This window comes from Argentina anserina, chromosome 3, assembly GCF_933775445.1.
Source record: "Argentina anserina chromosome 3, drPotAnse1.1, whole genome shotgun sequence".
NCBI classification, from domain to species: Eukaryota; Viridiplantae; Streptophyta; class Magnoliopsida; order Rosales; family Rosaceae; genus Argentina; species Argentina anserina.
In genome coordinates this window covers 23,562,389-23,576,668 of record NC_065874.1, presented here as the reverse complement: position 1 = coordinate 23,576,668, position 14,280 = coordinate 23,562,389, and the positions used below count along the sequence as shown (strand labels likewise).

The 14,280-nt window shown below is 37.9% G+C and overlaps 2 protein-coding genes across 2 annotated transcripts; both read right to left on the bottom strand.

Moving 5' to 3' along the window:
- Positions 1-32: 32 nt before the first annotated feature.
- Positions 33-6,425, bottom strand: LOC126788043 (uncharacterized). Its single transcript, XM_050513995.1, has 6 exons — positions 5,655-6,425; positions 5,302-5,396; positions 5,093-5,212; positions 1,862-2,599; positions 1,317-1,530; positions 33-1,199 (listed from the first exon to the last, which is right to left on the bottom strand). Exons 1-6 carry the CDS (start codon positions 5,944-5,946, stop codon positions 547-549), a joined length of 2,112 nt encoding a protein of 703 aa, XP_050369952.1. The 5' UTR covers positions 5,947-6,425; the 3' UTR covers positions 33-546.
- A 4,358-nt stretch (positions 6,426-10,783) lies between these two features.
- Positions 10,784-14,054, bottom strand: LOC126788046 (uncharacterized). The gene is made up of 4 exons (XM_050514000.1): positions 13,723-14,054; positions 12,234-12,429; positions 11,430-12,152; positions 10,784-11,193 (listed from the first exon to the last, which is right to left on the bottom strand). Exons 1-4 carry the CDS (start codon positions 13,878-13,880, stop codon positions 11,002-11,004), a joined length of 1,269 nt encoding a protein of 422 aa, XP_050369957.1. The 5' UTR covers positions 13,881-14,054; the 3' UTR covers positions 10,784-11,001.
- Positions 14,055-14,280: the final 226 nt, after the last annotated feature.

The window sequence follows — 14,280 nt, the reverse complement described above, 5'->3', positions numbered from 1 at the left end:
TGAAATATACATTTCTTTCAGAATTTGATGCTTCAAAGGAAAAAGTAATTTCGCCACTATTAATTCCAGGACTGAATTCTCAGGTCAAGTTCTACACAACATGAAGCCAAGAAAATCATTATTTAACATTACATGACTTCTAATACAGGTTACAAGCAATCATGAACAACAGCGCTAAGGTGGAAGGACGGACTTATGTAGAAGATAAACAGTGAGCAACGCATAAGAACCTGTACTTGGGATGGAAACAACTGAAATCAGCTGATAACCCATAGACCTCCCCCATCTTCTCCACCTAGACAAGATTCTATCTTCCAGACTCGAATTCTGAGCTTCTAATTCTAAGTATCAGAATTCTAAAAAGACTGAAAATCAGAACAAAACAATTATAAATCTGCTCCAATTACTGTACATCCTGAAGACCACCACCTCCAATTAGTGCGAGCTTCCCCAAACATCTGTGTAACTATTTACAGATATCCCAAGTGAGACACTTTGATATTAGCTAACAACAATAACTCATCAAGTACGGCAATGTTGGACATCTTATGATGTCACTTCCATGAATTCTACAGCTTTAGGGCTCTTCCCTGGATCTACAACGTTAGGGCTCTTCCTTGGATTTTCAACCACCTCCATGCATTCTTGACCCTCATTAACACCATTGAGGTCATCTTTGGCATCATAGTGATCATTACCTTGGACAACTATTATATCACCAGACTTGTCATTGCCATCAACACCTTCAGTACCAATGGTCCTAATTGATGGTGACTTCTTATCATTGACCAAGTCCATTTTATCAGGAAGATGATCACAACTGGGAAATGCACCTGATTCATCTTTTTCAAGTCGAGAACTAGAAGGACCAATTTCCTTTATTGATGGTGGCTTCTTATCATTGACCAAGTCCATTTCATCAGGAAGACGATCACAGCTGGGCAATGCACATAGTTCTTCTTTTTCACGTCTAGAACTAGAAGGAAGTTCAGGACACGACAAAGTATTACCACCACAACCAACATCCTCAACAACCTTGGCAATGTTGGATGACACAAAGGGCCTAGTGCAAGAGCTAATTGTTGAAGATATGGCTGAAAGGACATCAGGCTTCGCCTCAATATCAACCCACTGATCCCCTAACCAATCTCTTGATATTCTTAGATCCTTTTTGTCCATGTTCAAGACTAAACTTTCCCCTAAAAGCACCACAGAAATTATTGCATACCCCAATGGAAAGAAAAAAAACATAGAAATAAAATGTAACAGAAATGTTAACATAAAAAGATAAAAACCGTATTTAATATTAAGCATACCCGGAAAGTAGACTTGAACATTATCATCACAGCTGCCAAATCCAGTTATAATCCCTTCCCACCAGCCATCACTCCACCACGCATCAATGGCAGAACCAACCTCGAGAGGAAGGCCCATTTGCTCCTCAGGAGGGGCTGGCCGAATTATTGAGCGGCCTACATGCCGCATGCCAATCTTATCAGGCTTAGCGAGTCTAAAAGCAGGGATCCATTCCTACAAATAACAGATTTGGGCCACAAAAATAAGCTTCAGAAACCATTGGAAATCATAATAATATAGAACAATCACTCAAACGAATACAGGACTTTAAGAGCTAAATATGTTGGATCACTCAATATCTGGGAAACTGTAAAATATAAGTTGAGATATAATTGCAATAGCAATATAAATGAAAGCTAATCAAAAACGAATATCGAAGGATATATAGTGTACCTAATTCAAAATCCTAGTTGCTGATACTACTCATGAGTACATGACTTAGACTTAAAAGTACAGGTCACTCAAAGAATGATCAAAAGAGAGGATAAATCAAGTGTAAGGGTACCTCCAGATTGCCACATCCTTCCTCATCTAGCAAATCATTGTACCGGACTCTAATATGCTTTCGTGATGTCTGCAAGACTGTACACCTAAACCAGCATCCCCGAATGCCGCTATCTTGGCATAGCAATTCTATTTTTTCATCAACCTTAAATAGTGGGGTATTCCACGAAAGCAACCTCTTGTCTAGAAAACCAAAGCTTGAGTTTTGATTTGTTGGAACCCTCTGGCATGGCCTTCCATTCCTAGTCCTTTTAGTTCCCAGCTTTACATAGTCACTTGTGCCCAACTTATCTTCTTTTCCAATCAGAGTATCACTCATACACTCTGAATTCGGTAAAAAGTTGGGACTCAAATAAGAGAGGATCGGCTGAATAAAATAGCCGTGCATCTTACTCAAATCAAATGGCTTCACCCTTTTACTTTTAAACTGCCTGTAGCAAAGATGCACTTTGGCCAATAATGCCTGAGGAAACACAAATGCGCACTTTTCATAATGTTCACGTGTTAAAACTGTTGCTGGACCATCAACACACTCTGCACTAATGACCTGCACATATGGCGTGATGAAAACTTCCTTAGGGTGAGGATTTTGTAAAGGAATTACCCCCTTAACTTCCTGATTACGATGAAACCACCTGACTTTGACCTTTTTCTGACCCCTTTTGTCTTCATACATATCTTCCATATAAGCAACATAGCGATTTTCTCCTTTTGCCATGACGAATACAAAGGACTTGATCTACATTATAAGGGGAAACAAGAACAATCAGAGGAGAAATAAAAATTACAGCAAAATTCTGAACACCATCTTGATTTCATTAGAAAATGTAGGCTGTAGTAATTACAACAAGAGGTACATCAACGGACTCTTATATAGATAACCTCAAGTCCTCAAGGCTTACAATTTTTAAACTAAAACCCTCAAGTTCATGCAACAATATATCAACTCTAGCAAGATGTACTTTCCTAGGGGATCAAGCATATCAGACTACAATGCACTACTGGCGTCAAGAAGCAGTTAGTGTGTGCATGGCCACAAGGTATGCTCAAGCATTATATCTTGAAAAAAACTGCTGTGCACTCAATCTTTTAAACAGGAAATGAAGACTTAATTCTACCAATGTTATGTCTCTGAAGTAACCATGTAGGTAATATACTGATTAGGTTCAAAACCTCAAATAATGGGTGGGGATCATAGGGCTTTCAACACATAACTTCTCTCTAATTAGCTCTTGGGATCGATTACATCCAACAATCTTACATAAGAGCTGAAGTTACAACCATTAATCTACAAATCATTGGTAACAACAAAGTAACAAACCTAATTAGTATCAGTTAATTTACTTTTTGGAGAAAATGTCCATAGAAAACATCTTTATTCTGTAGAACATTCCTTTCTTTTTGCATCGGCAATCCCTGTGCTATGGAAGAAACTTGAATGGCATGCGAGAGAGAAGACATCACAAACACAACACAACACAACATAACCTAATAGTTAATATGAAAGGGAAAGAAGCAATAGTAACAAGCTATGGTGGACTATTATTAATGCTACCCGGCTCCTCCAAAAAGTAATATTACCTCAACCTAAGCAAATCAGTTCCAAACTGCCAGTTATAGTCCCATTATTGCAGAATCTAACAGTGATAACTGAAAATACAACTCAAATAGATCTATTGCCATTAAATTCTCCAATTTCTTTGTAAAAATCAAAAGAACACAGATATGTGCTCAAGTCTACCTGCTGGAGCATCTAATACCTGACTTCCTTGGGAGGAAAGCCTATGTCTCATGGATAATCTGGAAGTCATACCAGTAAATTCTTAATTTTCCATGGGTAACTTCTACACCGGCAATCTGATAATTCCTGTTATGATTATGATCATAAAAATGTCGCACTCTGAATTCACTCGTGATCCTCCTTTACATCAAAGTCCAAAATTTCCCCTTCTTCCTTTGTCTTAAATCCATTTCTGGCAAATTAGTACTCCAAATTTGATCCCCATCTTTCTCATTAGCATATTACTACAGTAGTTTCTGCAGCACATGTTCCCAGAAACTATCACTGCTTCCTTTCGGTTGTACTACCCCACAATAAAATTTGCACTGTAGGTTAACGACCCACAACAAAGATCTATTGCTCATCATATTGACTTTGAATCAGCTCACTCTTTTTTCTTTGACTTATGTCATATTCTCAAAATGTAGGGTTAAGATGCTTCTAATCTTGAGTCGAAATCATGTTACAAGATCAAAACTGTTTGAAAAATCTGAAATGACCAGAACACAAGTACAGAAAGTTGGTGGAATGACTATTCTTAAAAAAAAAAAGTGACGAAGACATGTATGACAGTATGAGGTACTCAGCCAATATATGTTCCAGGTCAAAAACTTTTCCTGCGCACAGAATGGCTTTTTGGACAAAAATAATATATCTGTCATTCTACCCCTATGGTGAAAAAGTTTACTCAAGACTTAGAATCAATGGATCAGAGTAATAGAACGGTAGATCAATTCTGATACACCAAGGGAGGACAAGTTGCACTACAATATTAACCAGCAGAGGGTGAAAGCTTCAAGACGTAAAGAAGGAAATTCCTCTAGGATTGGTGAAACAAAGTTAAATACCACGAAACACCCACATATTTCTTTGTATATCTGTTATGATTGATGATCATCTTGACTTTTCTAGATTGATTCTCTCATTATATTCACTTCAATACGAAAAATTACTTGCATGCTTTTCACCTCATGAATCATAAATAACTAACAATTCTTTTGTTTCATGAATGATGATCAACATCTTTGATTTCTGTTTGGTATCCAGATCCTCATTTGATTTGCCATACAAATTTAGACATCACAGAGGTGAGAAAATATGAATAAAAAGTTTAAAAATAAAAAAGACTGCAACTAGTAAAACAAGCAATCGCTACCCTATTTTCCCCGGTTGAGAACAAATTCATTTTAATTGAAAATCCTTTATGGCAGAGCAGTCCTAGCTGTCAGTCTAAAGAATATGGAGAGCTTACAGAAGAAAAATAAGGAAGAACAATAGATGTCCGTTTATTTATCAAAACTACCTTAATTGAAACTTATTAAGTTATTGCCAGGTTCCCGGAAAATCAATACATAACTTCCTTAAAATAGAAATTTTGTTAAAAACCCTTCTGCATTTACATAAAAGTGAAACACCTCAAAACTTGGTTGACTTGAATTACAAAATGCTTACCTCTATTTTAATCCCATTCCTACAGAATGCAGGAAAATGCTTGAGCTGTTTACCACATGTCCATGAAACACCTGACCAAACAATGTCTGGACTGTTCATCTTGAAGTTCTTTGCATGGCCCTGATAACATGTTTCAGAGTGACTCTCTCAGGCAAGATTGAAAAGCATAGTTGAGAAGATAACATAAAAGGATATCAACAGAAGGATACCGAGTCTTTGGAAACTTGGATCTGGGGACCACTACTTCCATTATTTGGATATTCAGGACTCCCTAACCCTTGTGATGGATCATGTTCAAGTGACTCTGTTACAAATAAATATTGAGATCAAAATATTTAGTATCAAATAATTGGCTGATCCACATTGAGTAACAGATAAGTGGCTGATCCACATTAACTCCCATTTCAAGAATCAGTTACTAAAATTATCATATTAGGCTAATTTGCAATATCAAAACATTTCTCTTACACAAATCAATCATGGTTCTTAAATCTCCAAAGCAATATAAGAAATATCTTGAAAACGTACGTGCATAGCATATTATATAAGGGGCAATACGTACCGTACAGATCTCCATGTGAAAGCTGCTTGGACAGCATAGACGTAAGCCAATCCACAACCTCCCTTCTTGACCTCCATTTGTAATTAGTATTAGCCGTTTCACTCCCGTGCACTTGTAAAAACTCATCAGCCACAACATAGAACATATGCCTAACACTCCTCTCCGTACCTATTACTGCACGTATGGATTCTCCAGTAGAATCCTTCAAGAAATAATGAACCACACGGTTTCCCCTCTCCTGCGAAACAAAATGTTCTTTCCATTCCACAAAACAGTGCTCATTTCCAGACATTGTGGCCTAACCAAAGACCACACACCTACTCGATTCTCTAACAACAAACCCAAAACCGCCCCGATGCTACAATCATAACCTATCTTACACCCATCAATGTGAAAATAAGTCTCTGATAAATAAGACCACAAAATCTTAAACCTTAAAAGCTTAGGGAGCCCAAGGAACACCAAAGGTCCTAACTTTACAGATGAAAAAATGCTCAAAGAACGTACCCCAACTGTTTCAATGATCTACAAACTCAACAACCCACCATAAACAATTCAAGTTACACACAAATTGATGAAAACAAACTCTACCCTGTAACTTTCTGCTGCAAATGAAAACACCTCACCCACAAAGATCTGAGCTTTCACGATCCAGAGACAGATCAGAGCCCCCTAGACTCAAACACAACTCAGCCTCAGCTTCAAATAGGGACAAAAGCCCTTTTTAACAAGACTGATTTCTACCAACCAAGGAAACACATCAAACGGGGCATCTCAGTTTGGGTCAGAACGAAAACGCAAAAGCTTTCAGAAAGGTCAAAGCTTTAGAGGGGAAGCTATGGTAGGTGGTGGAGGGTTTCAAGAGGGGCATCTCAGTTTGGGTCAGAACGAAAACGCAAAAGCTTTCAGAAAGGTCAAAGCTTTAGAGGGGAAGCTATGGTAGGTGGTGGAGGGTTTCAAGAGAAGAGAAAGGTCTGGGCTTGTTTTGGTGGGTGCAAGGAAGAGTAGAGAAAGAGAGGGAGTTGATGAGGGGAAGATGAAGGGAGAGAAGAGAAAAGAAGAGTTGTTGAAAAGGCCATGGACATGAGAACTGGGGAGAGTTTCAGAGTTTGAAGAGGAAGAGGAAGAGGAGGAGAGCTATGGAAATGTGTTGTGTGAAGCTATTGGAACCAGTTGTTCGAGGTGGAACTATTTGTTGAATTTTGTTGTTTATTTGTTTTTAACAAGAAAAAGGTGAATATTGGACCTCCAAACTCCGAAGGCTGTGGTTGATGTAGTTTCTCAAACATGACAATTTCTTACGGAGTATCTTGTATGCACGGCCCTGAAGATACACGGCCATGTGCACCGCACGTGATGGGAAAATAAATGACGTGTGTTAAACCTCTCGTCGTTAATCCGACACGGATACGGACACGATACGGTTGGACACGCGTATTATTTTCGGATACGTAATGGACACGTCATATCTCAAATGGACACGCGTATTCTCCAAATTAGACACGCGAAGGCAATAAATTCGGATAAAAATGCACATGGTGTGATTCGAACTTGAGTTGTCAATGGACTTGTGGAACTCCTCACAATTTCTACTAAAATGCTTTTATTAATAGTTATGCACAATTTAACATATATAACAATCTAAATAGTTCTATAGAATATAAATCAATTTTTTTAAAAAAAATTACCAATATCTTTTTTAACGTCAAATTTTCCTCAAAAATCAATATTTTTAGTCATTAATTTTAACTCTTTGTTTAAATGTTTTAAATTAAGCTCCCCGAAAATATGTGAAGAGTGGAAGTTCATCTGAAAAATACAATGCAGACAATAACCTAAGCCACTCGCAAAAGCCACGGAACAAGATGCGGATTCCGTAAAAAATTAAGCACAATTGTTGAATCAACCTCTAGCTAAATATGCTTACATTCCAAAAAATTAAAGCACAATATGATTTGAACTTAGTTTCAACACATCAACTTCAACAATATCCAGCATGCTAAACACTATATGATATAAGCTTCTTACTGAAGGCATTTGATTTTTTTTTGAAGAACTCATTTTTCTCAAAACTAGCTTCAAAGAGTTTACTGAACATCGATTATAAAATGTCCAACAAAATCAGTTGTAAAAAAAGCTCATGAATCAACCCAAACTAGGCTATAATTGGAAGAGTAACACTTCTGATTTGAGGATATAAATCAATCATTCGAGCATATTGATTTATTTACTTACAATACCTATAAATAAGAAGGAATTTTACTCACTCATTAACGTATACTTGAGAAGTCAAAGTGTTTTGTCCGGTCCAACCCCTTTGGCAACATTATAATCATTCGTCCAAATTTATCACTACATGGTTTCCGAAAAAAAAAAAAAAGGTTAAGTCCTCAGGTTCTAGTGCCATATTTTAAACTTCCATATCCAATCTAAATTATGATGATTCACCACGGCGTTCTATTCATGAGTCACATTATAATATTAATGTTCTCGAAGATGATCCTGAATTATGTTCTCCCATGTGGGAATATCTAGTAAATGAGAGGTACAATATTCACAAGCATGTAGCTTCTCATTTTTATTTGAACGTAAAATATTATTTTCATTGAGAGAAAAAGAGAGTAAGAAGCTAAGTTTTATAACTTTTGATTACAAGATAATCCATTGCTTGAGTATTTAATTGCTCATGATAGAGCATATTGCTCGCCACCGTTTATTTTGATAATGAGGACACTCATTATCCAACATTCACAGTTGATAGGTTTAGAAATTGAAAAATGGCTTGTAATGGTGATAATGTGTTGTTGAAGTATGTTGAAAGCGTTAATTTTCAACATGCATAATATTGCAATGTAGATGTGAGATTAATCGAGAAACCGTGCCAAATAAATTGAAATAGTTCTTCAGTCAAAATCCTAGAAAATTTTGCAGGACAATCTATTGAGGATTATGGCTCCAACAAAAATGTGTTAGATTACTTGCAAATCAAGAAACTCATTTGATATGCCATGATAAAAGCATCGAGTCATTGAATGCATGAATTTTTATGGAAATCATAAAAGGATTAAATTCAATTTACCACTTGTAATTAGGAGGTATCTTCATGTAGTCTATATGCTTTCATTCCATCAATTTAACCCCTAAGCTCTTCGATTTCAATAAACAATGCCCTTTCCATCCAAATTGAACATGTACTCTTTGTTGCCCATTTTAGGGGATAAAAATGTTAACATGCATATTGAAAAAATAACTCTCTTCTCTGATCACTCTCCCCAAGCCACGCTGTTCCCGAGCCGCTCTCTCCATCGTTCTCTCTGTTAGCCCCAGTAATATGAGTTATGACCATCACTGGTCTACGACGCCACCACCAATCAAAGATACATCTAAAACTGACTAATACCAACCCAAATTGATTACTTACACTGCCTCCAGCCACTGCATCAATTCAACACACAGTTCGCAGCCTTCCTGGCCAACAACTTTAATTGCCAACCACTTTCTATGCTTATTGCCTTCACCACTCAACTCTAAGAGCTCCAATTGACAGACTCCCAAGGTTTCGTCGCCAATCAAAGTGATGAGTGTGTCATATCTGTTGTGAACTATATGAGATACATCCATGAAGATCCAAAGAAGAGGAAGAAATAGTTTCTTTTTTGGTTTTGGTTGTATGTGAACCCATAAAGTGGGTCTCAATATTGTAATTAACATCTTATTTGGAAGGGCACAACTAATCGAAATTGAAGAGCTCAAGGGGTGATGAAAGTGAAAGTATACATACTAATATGAAGTCACATCCTAATCATAGAGGGTAAACTAAATTAAATTGTTCATAAAGTAGTATTTTCAAATGATTTTTTTACAGCAAATTTGTCTCTAAAATCTGCTAATGCCTGACAATGACTTGTAATTAAAAAACAAATTGTTCTTATTTGATTTAACAAACACAATAAAATTTAAATTTATAAAAACTACGCGGTAGGACGCTAGTACTTGACCTTTTCGGAGCAGTCTTAGGTTTTTTGCAAGTGTTGGCAGTGGCATTCTTGACCGATGACTCTGATATTGTTGTTGCAATCGTCATCGTTGAAGGCGTCTCGTGTTACATCCGGCTTTCTCTCTTTGGGGTCCTCCTAGGCGAGAGGTGGATTGAGAAAGGACGACGACAACGTTTGATCGACTATTTTTCGGGTCGGCATTGTTCGTGGGTGGAGGTCTCGGGTGTGCAGTGTTGTTTTTGTGTTAGGCAACGTCTTGCAGTCGGAGACTTGATGTTTTGACGGCATTGAGGATCCTATGGAGTTGGTGACCGTGCTTCCATTGACCAAAACAACTGGAAATGTTTCAAAAAACGCTCAATTAATTGGTCCTATAACAAAAGAAAAAAGTGGGTCGGAACTTATCCGACAAGGAATTTCGCCACAAAAACTTCCTATATACCTTGTCAGCTTTCATTGAAAAATCTTGTGGTAGTGCGAATCCCGATGTGTGTTGGTGAACATATTTTTTTCGGTTGTTGACAAGAAAAAGGTTCGTCGTCATGGTGTTTCGGTGGGGAGGCTGGCCATTGGATCCAAGATTGGTGGTGGTGGTGGAAGGTGCAGTGGTAGAGTGCCTAAGGTATTGGGTGCCCACAGTAATTGGGCTTGAGTTGATGTGTGGGCAAGCATAAGTATATATGGGCTCCGATCTTATCAGGATGAAGCTTATTTTCTTATAGTTGGTTTGCCTTTTAAGTCTGGTATGTACTGGAATAATTATGATAATCTTTTAAGGTACTTTATATTCTGCTTGTGCCACAATTGTGTGTTTATGACAAGTGGAATATGGAGGATGTAACAGTCGTACAAGATGAAGTTGCTCTAGTTTGTAGTATTAGGCTTGCTCTATGCGAGCTATTTGATTGTATTGAGTTCTGCCTCTTTGCAGTTGCTTTAATGGATTCATTTTTACTTTCACAAAAAAAAAATTTAAAAGTTTAGATAGAACTTGAATTTTTTTTTTAAATCAAGAAAGTTATACTAAAGGAGGCCAAAGAACCACTCGACTATCCAGCCCGTTTTACGACAAAATGGACCCTAATTCACCTTCTTTCCTCCAGATTGTCTGCTGCCAATTAGGCACAATGATTTGACCTGTTAGCTAGAGTCTATTTATATTTGTTTTCTGAGAAATCAGTAATTCCACAAGCAATCTAGACCAACATCAGACTTCATGCACATAACTTTACCATAATAAGAAGCAAGATAGCAAATATCAACCTAAATGCCACTGCCAAAAAGAATGGTAATCTATTTCAAAACTACCAAGAAGTTGAAGGCCATGTCATTCATAGATCTTGTGCTTCTTAAGTGCCCAGATTTGGTGGTCGGGTTGCTATTGGTGGACCGTGCGAGTATCTCCACTCCCCGCATGCTGAGCATTTCTCCAGCTTCACACTGTTTTCCAAAGTGCAGAATTTACAGGACCAGATTTTGCGACTTGTACCAACATCTTTTGGTCTCTGTGCGCTACAAAGCTCGCATATTGGAGCTAGTGGCTGCAGTATTCTCATCATCAGGTAAATCAATTATATTAGTACAATTCTAGAACATTAAAAGCAAAAAGGGGAGATTTTGTAACACTAAAGGAAGAAAATTTCAAAAATATAATGCATAATGCATTGCATAAACATACTTCCAAAAGGAAGTAAAGCCCTTGCATGAAACCAACTTCATATAAATAGAGGTTCATTGGTAGCAATATAAGGAGTCAGCTAGAAGTAAATACACTTACCGAATTTAAAAGCGTACATGTTCCACACTGCCACATAGCAGATTCTCCAGGATCATGTGTTCCACCATTTATAAAACCAGAACCAGAGGTTGAAACACCCAACAAATCCACAAAATTAGTTTCTTGATGATGATGATCAGATAAAGGGAATGAATTGGTTTCTGATTCACGACTTCTTTTCTGAGATCTAATATCAGAATTTATAATTGCTCCAGATACTGAGTCATAGCTGGATAGATCTACAAACTCAAATCCTAAATGGACCTTTGATGATTGTGAAGAAGTGTTAGTAGGTGTGCGACTTCGTTTTTGTGGTAATGTACCTGAGGGTTGTGCTTTTGCACCATTGTGAATCCTTGAACTTCCTTCCCTTGTATCTATGTTTTCACAGTCCTCTGATTTACCAGAGTTGCATTCACCATCCTCAGAGGCTGCAGAAAATGCTGAACCACACCAGATATCATCCTGCAATCTTCTCTCTGCAGCCATTGCAGCAGCTTGCACCGGACTAAGTGCAGCCATCATAGAGCTATCACCACCCAGGCGCCTAGGTCCAGATGGCATCAAAGATCCCAAAACCGCTCTCTTTTCTGCAGCAGCAAGTGCTGTTTTCCGGAGAGAAGAAAGAGGAGGTTGACACATAACACTTCCCAAACGTTTCCCTGGAAGATCAAACCCCTCCGCAGTGCCAGTTACACCCTTAGCCATCAGCTCCTCACATTCCTGTTAAACAATGAAACTTTAAAAACTCCAAGTCTCCAACACCAACATTAAGCACATGAAGAGTAGTGAAATCAAAAGCACCTTCCTAAGCTCATCCCACAGCTTGTAGAACTTGGCATCATGGGGACCGTGAACATTGTGGCAAAGCTCGTGCAGCATTGTATCAAGAACTTGATCGAAGGGATAGAAATCCAGATCTCTATTTGGCCTACGCAGTCTCAGCTTCACATGCACACCGCGGTTCACATTCAATCCAAGAAGCCTAGGATTGGTTGGGCTGCAATATTATCAAATGGTTTTCATCTCTTATAACCAAAGCAATGAAGTGAATAGTCCCAAAAATTAAAAAAAAACATGTGGAAAATTTACATACAGAGCGACACTTATGGTCCATACTGGAAAATAAACAAACTACAGTAATCCAAAATGAATAATATTTCTGAAGGCAGCAGCAACATGAGCAGAAGATATTAACAACTCCCCAGAAAAAAAAAACACATTGCTGGCATAGGTTCATGGTGATTGACGAAATTAAGCACAGCTATAAACAACTATATACAGATTAAGCTATTAAAGTAATAACTAACAACACTAAAATAATTTGGATCAAATCAAGACCAATGTGAGTAATTAACATAGTCAATTTTACTCCATCATTTCAATCATGCTAAAAAAAACATGAATCCAAGTCCAAGAAGAGAAGAGTTGCTAGGAATGCAATATAATACCAGGACCAAGACCATATGGACTGCTAAGAATACTATTCTTGGCTTTTATATAATAGGGAGATTTTTACAAATACTGACAGCGTAATGGAGGCTCTCCAGTGATGATTTTTCCTGGTTTGCAGGTATATCAGAAACCTATTGCATCTACTAAGAGATAGTCCCAGAGCCTTGCTAATTGGTAGCAAATATCTGCTCCAACTCTAATTTTAAGTCCCTTACTCTGGGCAGTTTCAATATTGCCAATGCTCACTGCATGAAGAGCTATTATGGAGGCCTAATGTCGAGTTCCACTTTGTATTCACATGTTGGTACAAATCGAAAAGGAGGAATGAAATTGTTTTTCACGATAGGTTCCTTATTTCTCATTCAGCCTGTTAAAGTGATTTTTGATAATGCCACTGCTTGGCATATTGAGGGATACTCCAACTACATTGGCATTGGGAAAATATTGAAGCGAAAGCCCGAGGTCTCCTATTGGATTTAGAAATGGCTGCGAAACAAAAAACTTATGGATTGCGTATTGAATGTGATACTGAGATTATTATCAATATGCTTAAGCAGGGTGTTGATGAGTTTCACCCCTTGAAGTCTATCACGAGTTCTTGCCTATACACACAAAGAAAATTTAAATCCAACAACAAACAAACAAATGAACCCCTCGAAATATTACAAATACACAAACAAACAAGCAAAACCCAAAAAAAAATTAGATTGAGTCAAGACCAATGTGAGCAATTGATATAGCTGATCATGTCAAGAGTGGGATTCCATTCCCTAATCCGATAGCACAAATGTGTATTAATAGGCAAGGAAGATAAATAAAGAGAGGAGAGGGGAATTACCACATCTCAGAGAGAAGCTTGACGCGCCATTTGTGATTGCGCATAATGGGCTGCACCTGTTTGGCGATTCTGTCGAGCATCTTGGTCGCTTCATCTTGCCGATCCTTTCTTTTGAGGGCTCTTGTTTCCCACACCTTGTTCAGGTCTCCCGTATTCATTCTTCCTTCCTTTCTTCTCTCTCTCTTTCTCTCTCTCTGCAACAATTCGACTCCCTCTCTCTTCTTCACTAATCGAATCCCAAATTCCCAGATTTTCGGGGAGATGCTGTTTGAGAGTTTGAATTTGAAGACAAGTTTAGGGAAGGGCAAGGGGGTCTGGTACTTTGGTTCATAGGTTCTGTCGAGTTCGAGGTTGGCGGGCTTTAGACTGTGTCGCACGTGTGGGGCTTAATGTTCTGGTCAATCGGTCATCCACCTCCTGACCTCCTCTTGGATTATTTTTATTTTTATTTTATTTTAGAGGATCTAAACAGATTGTCAAAAATTCCTATCTTGCTAATATAGCATGCAACTAAAACATACAAAAATACGATTATAGTTGTATGACTGGTATCCGTAT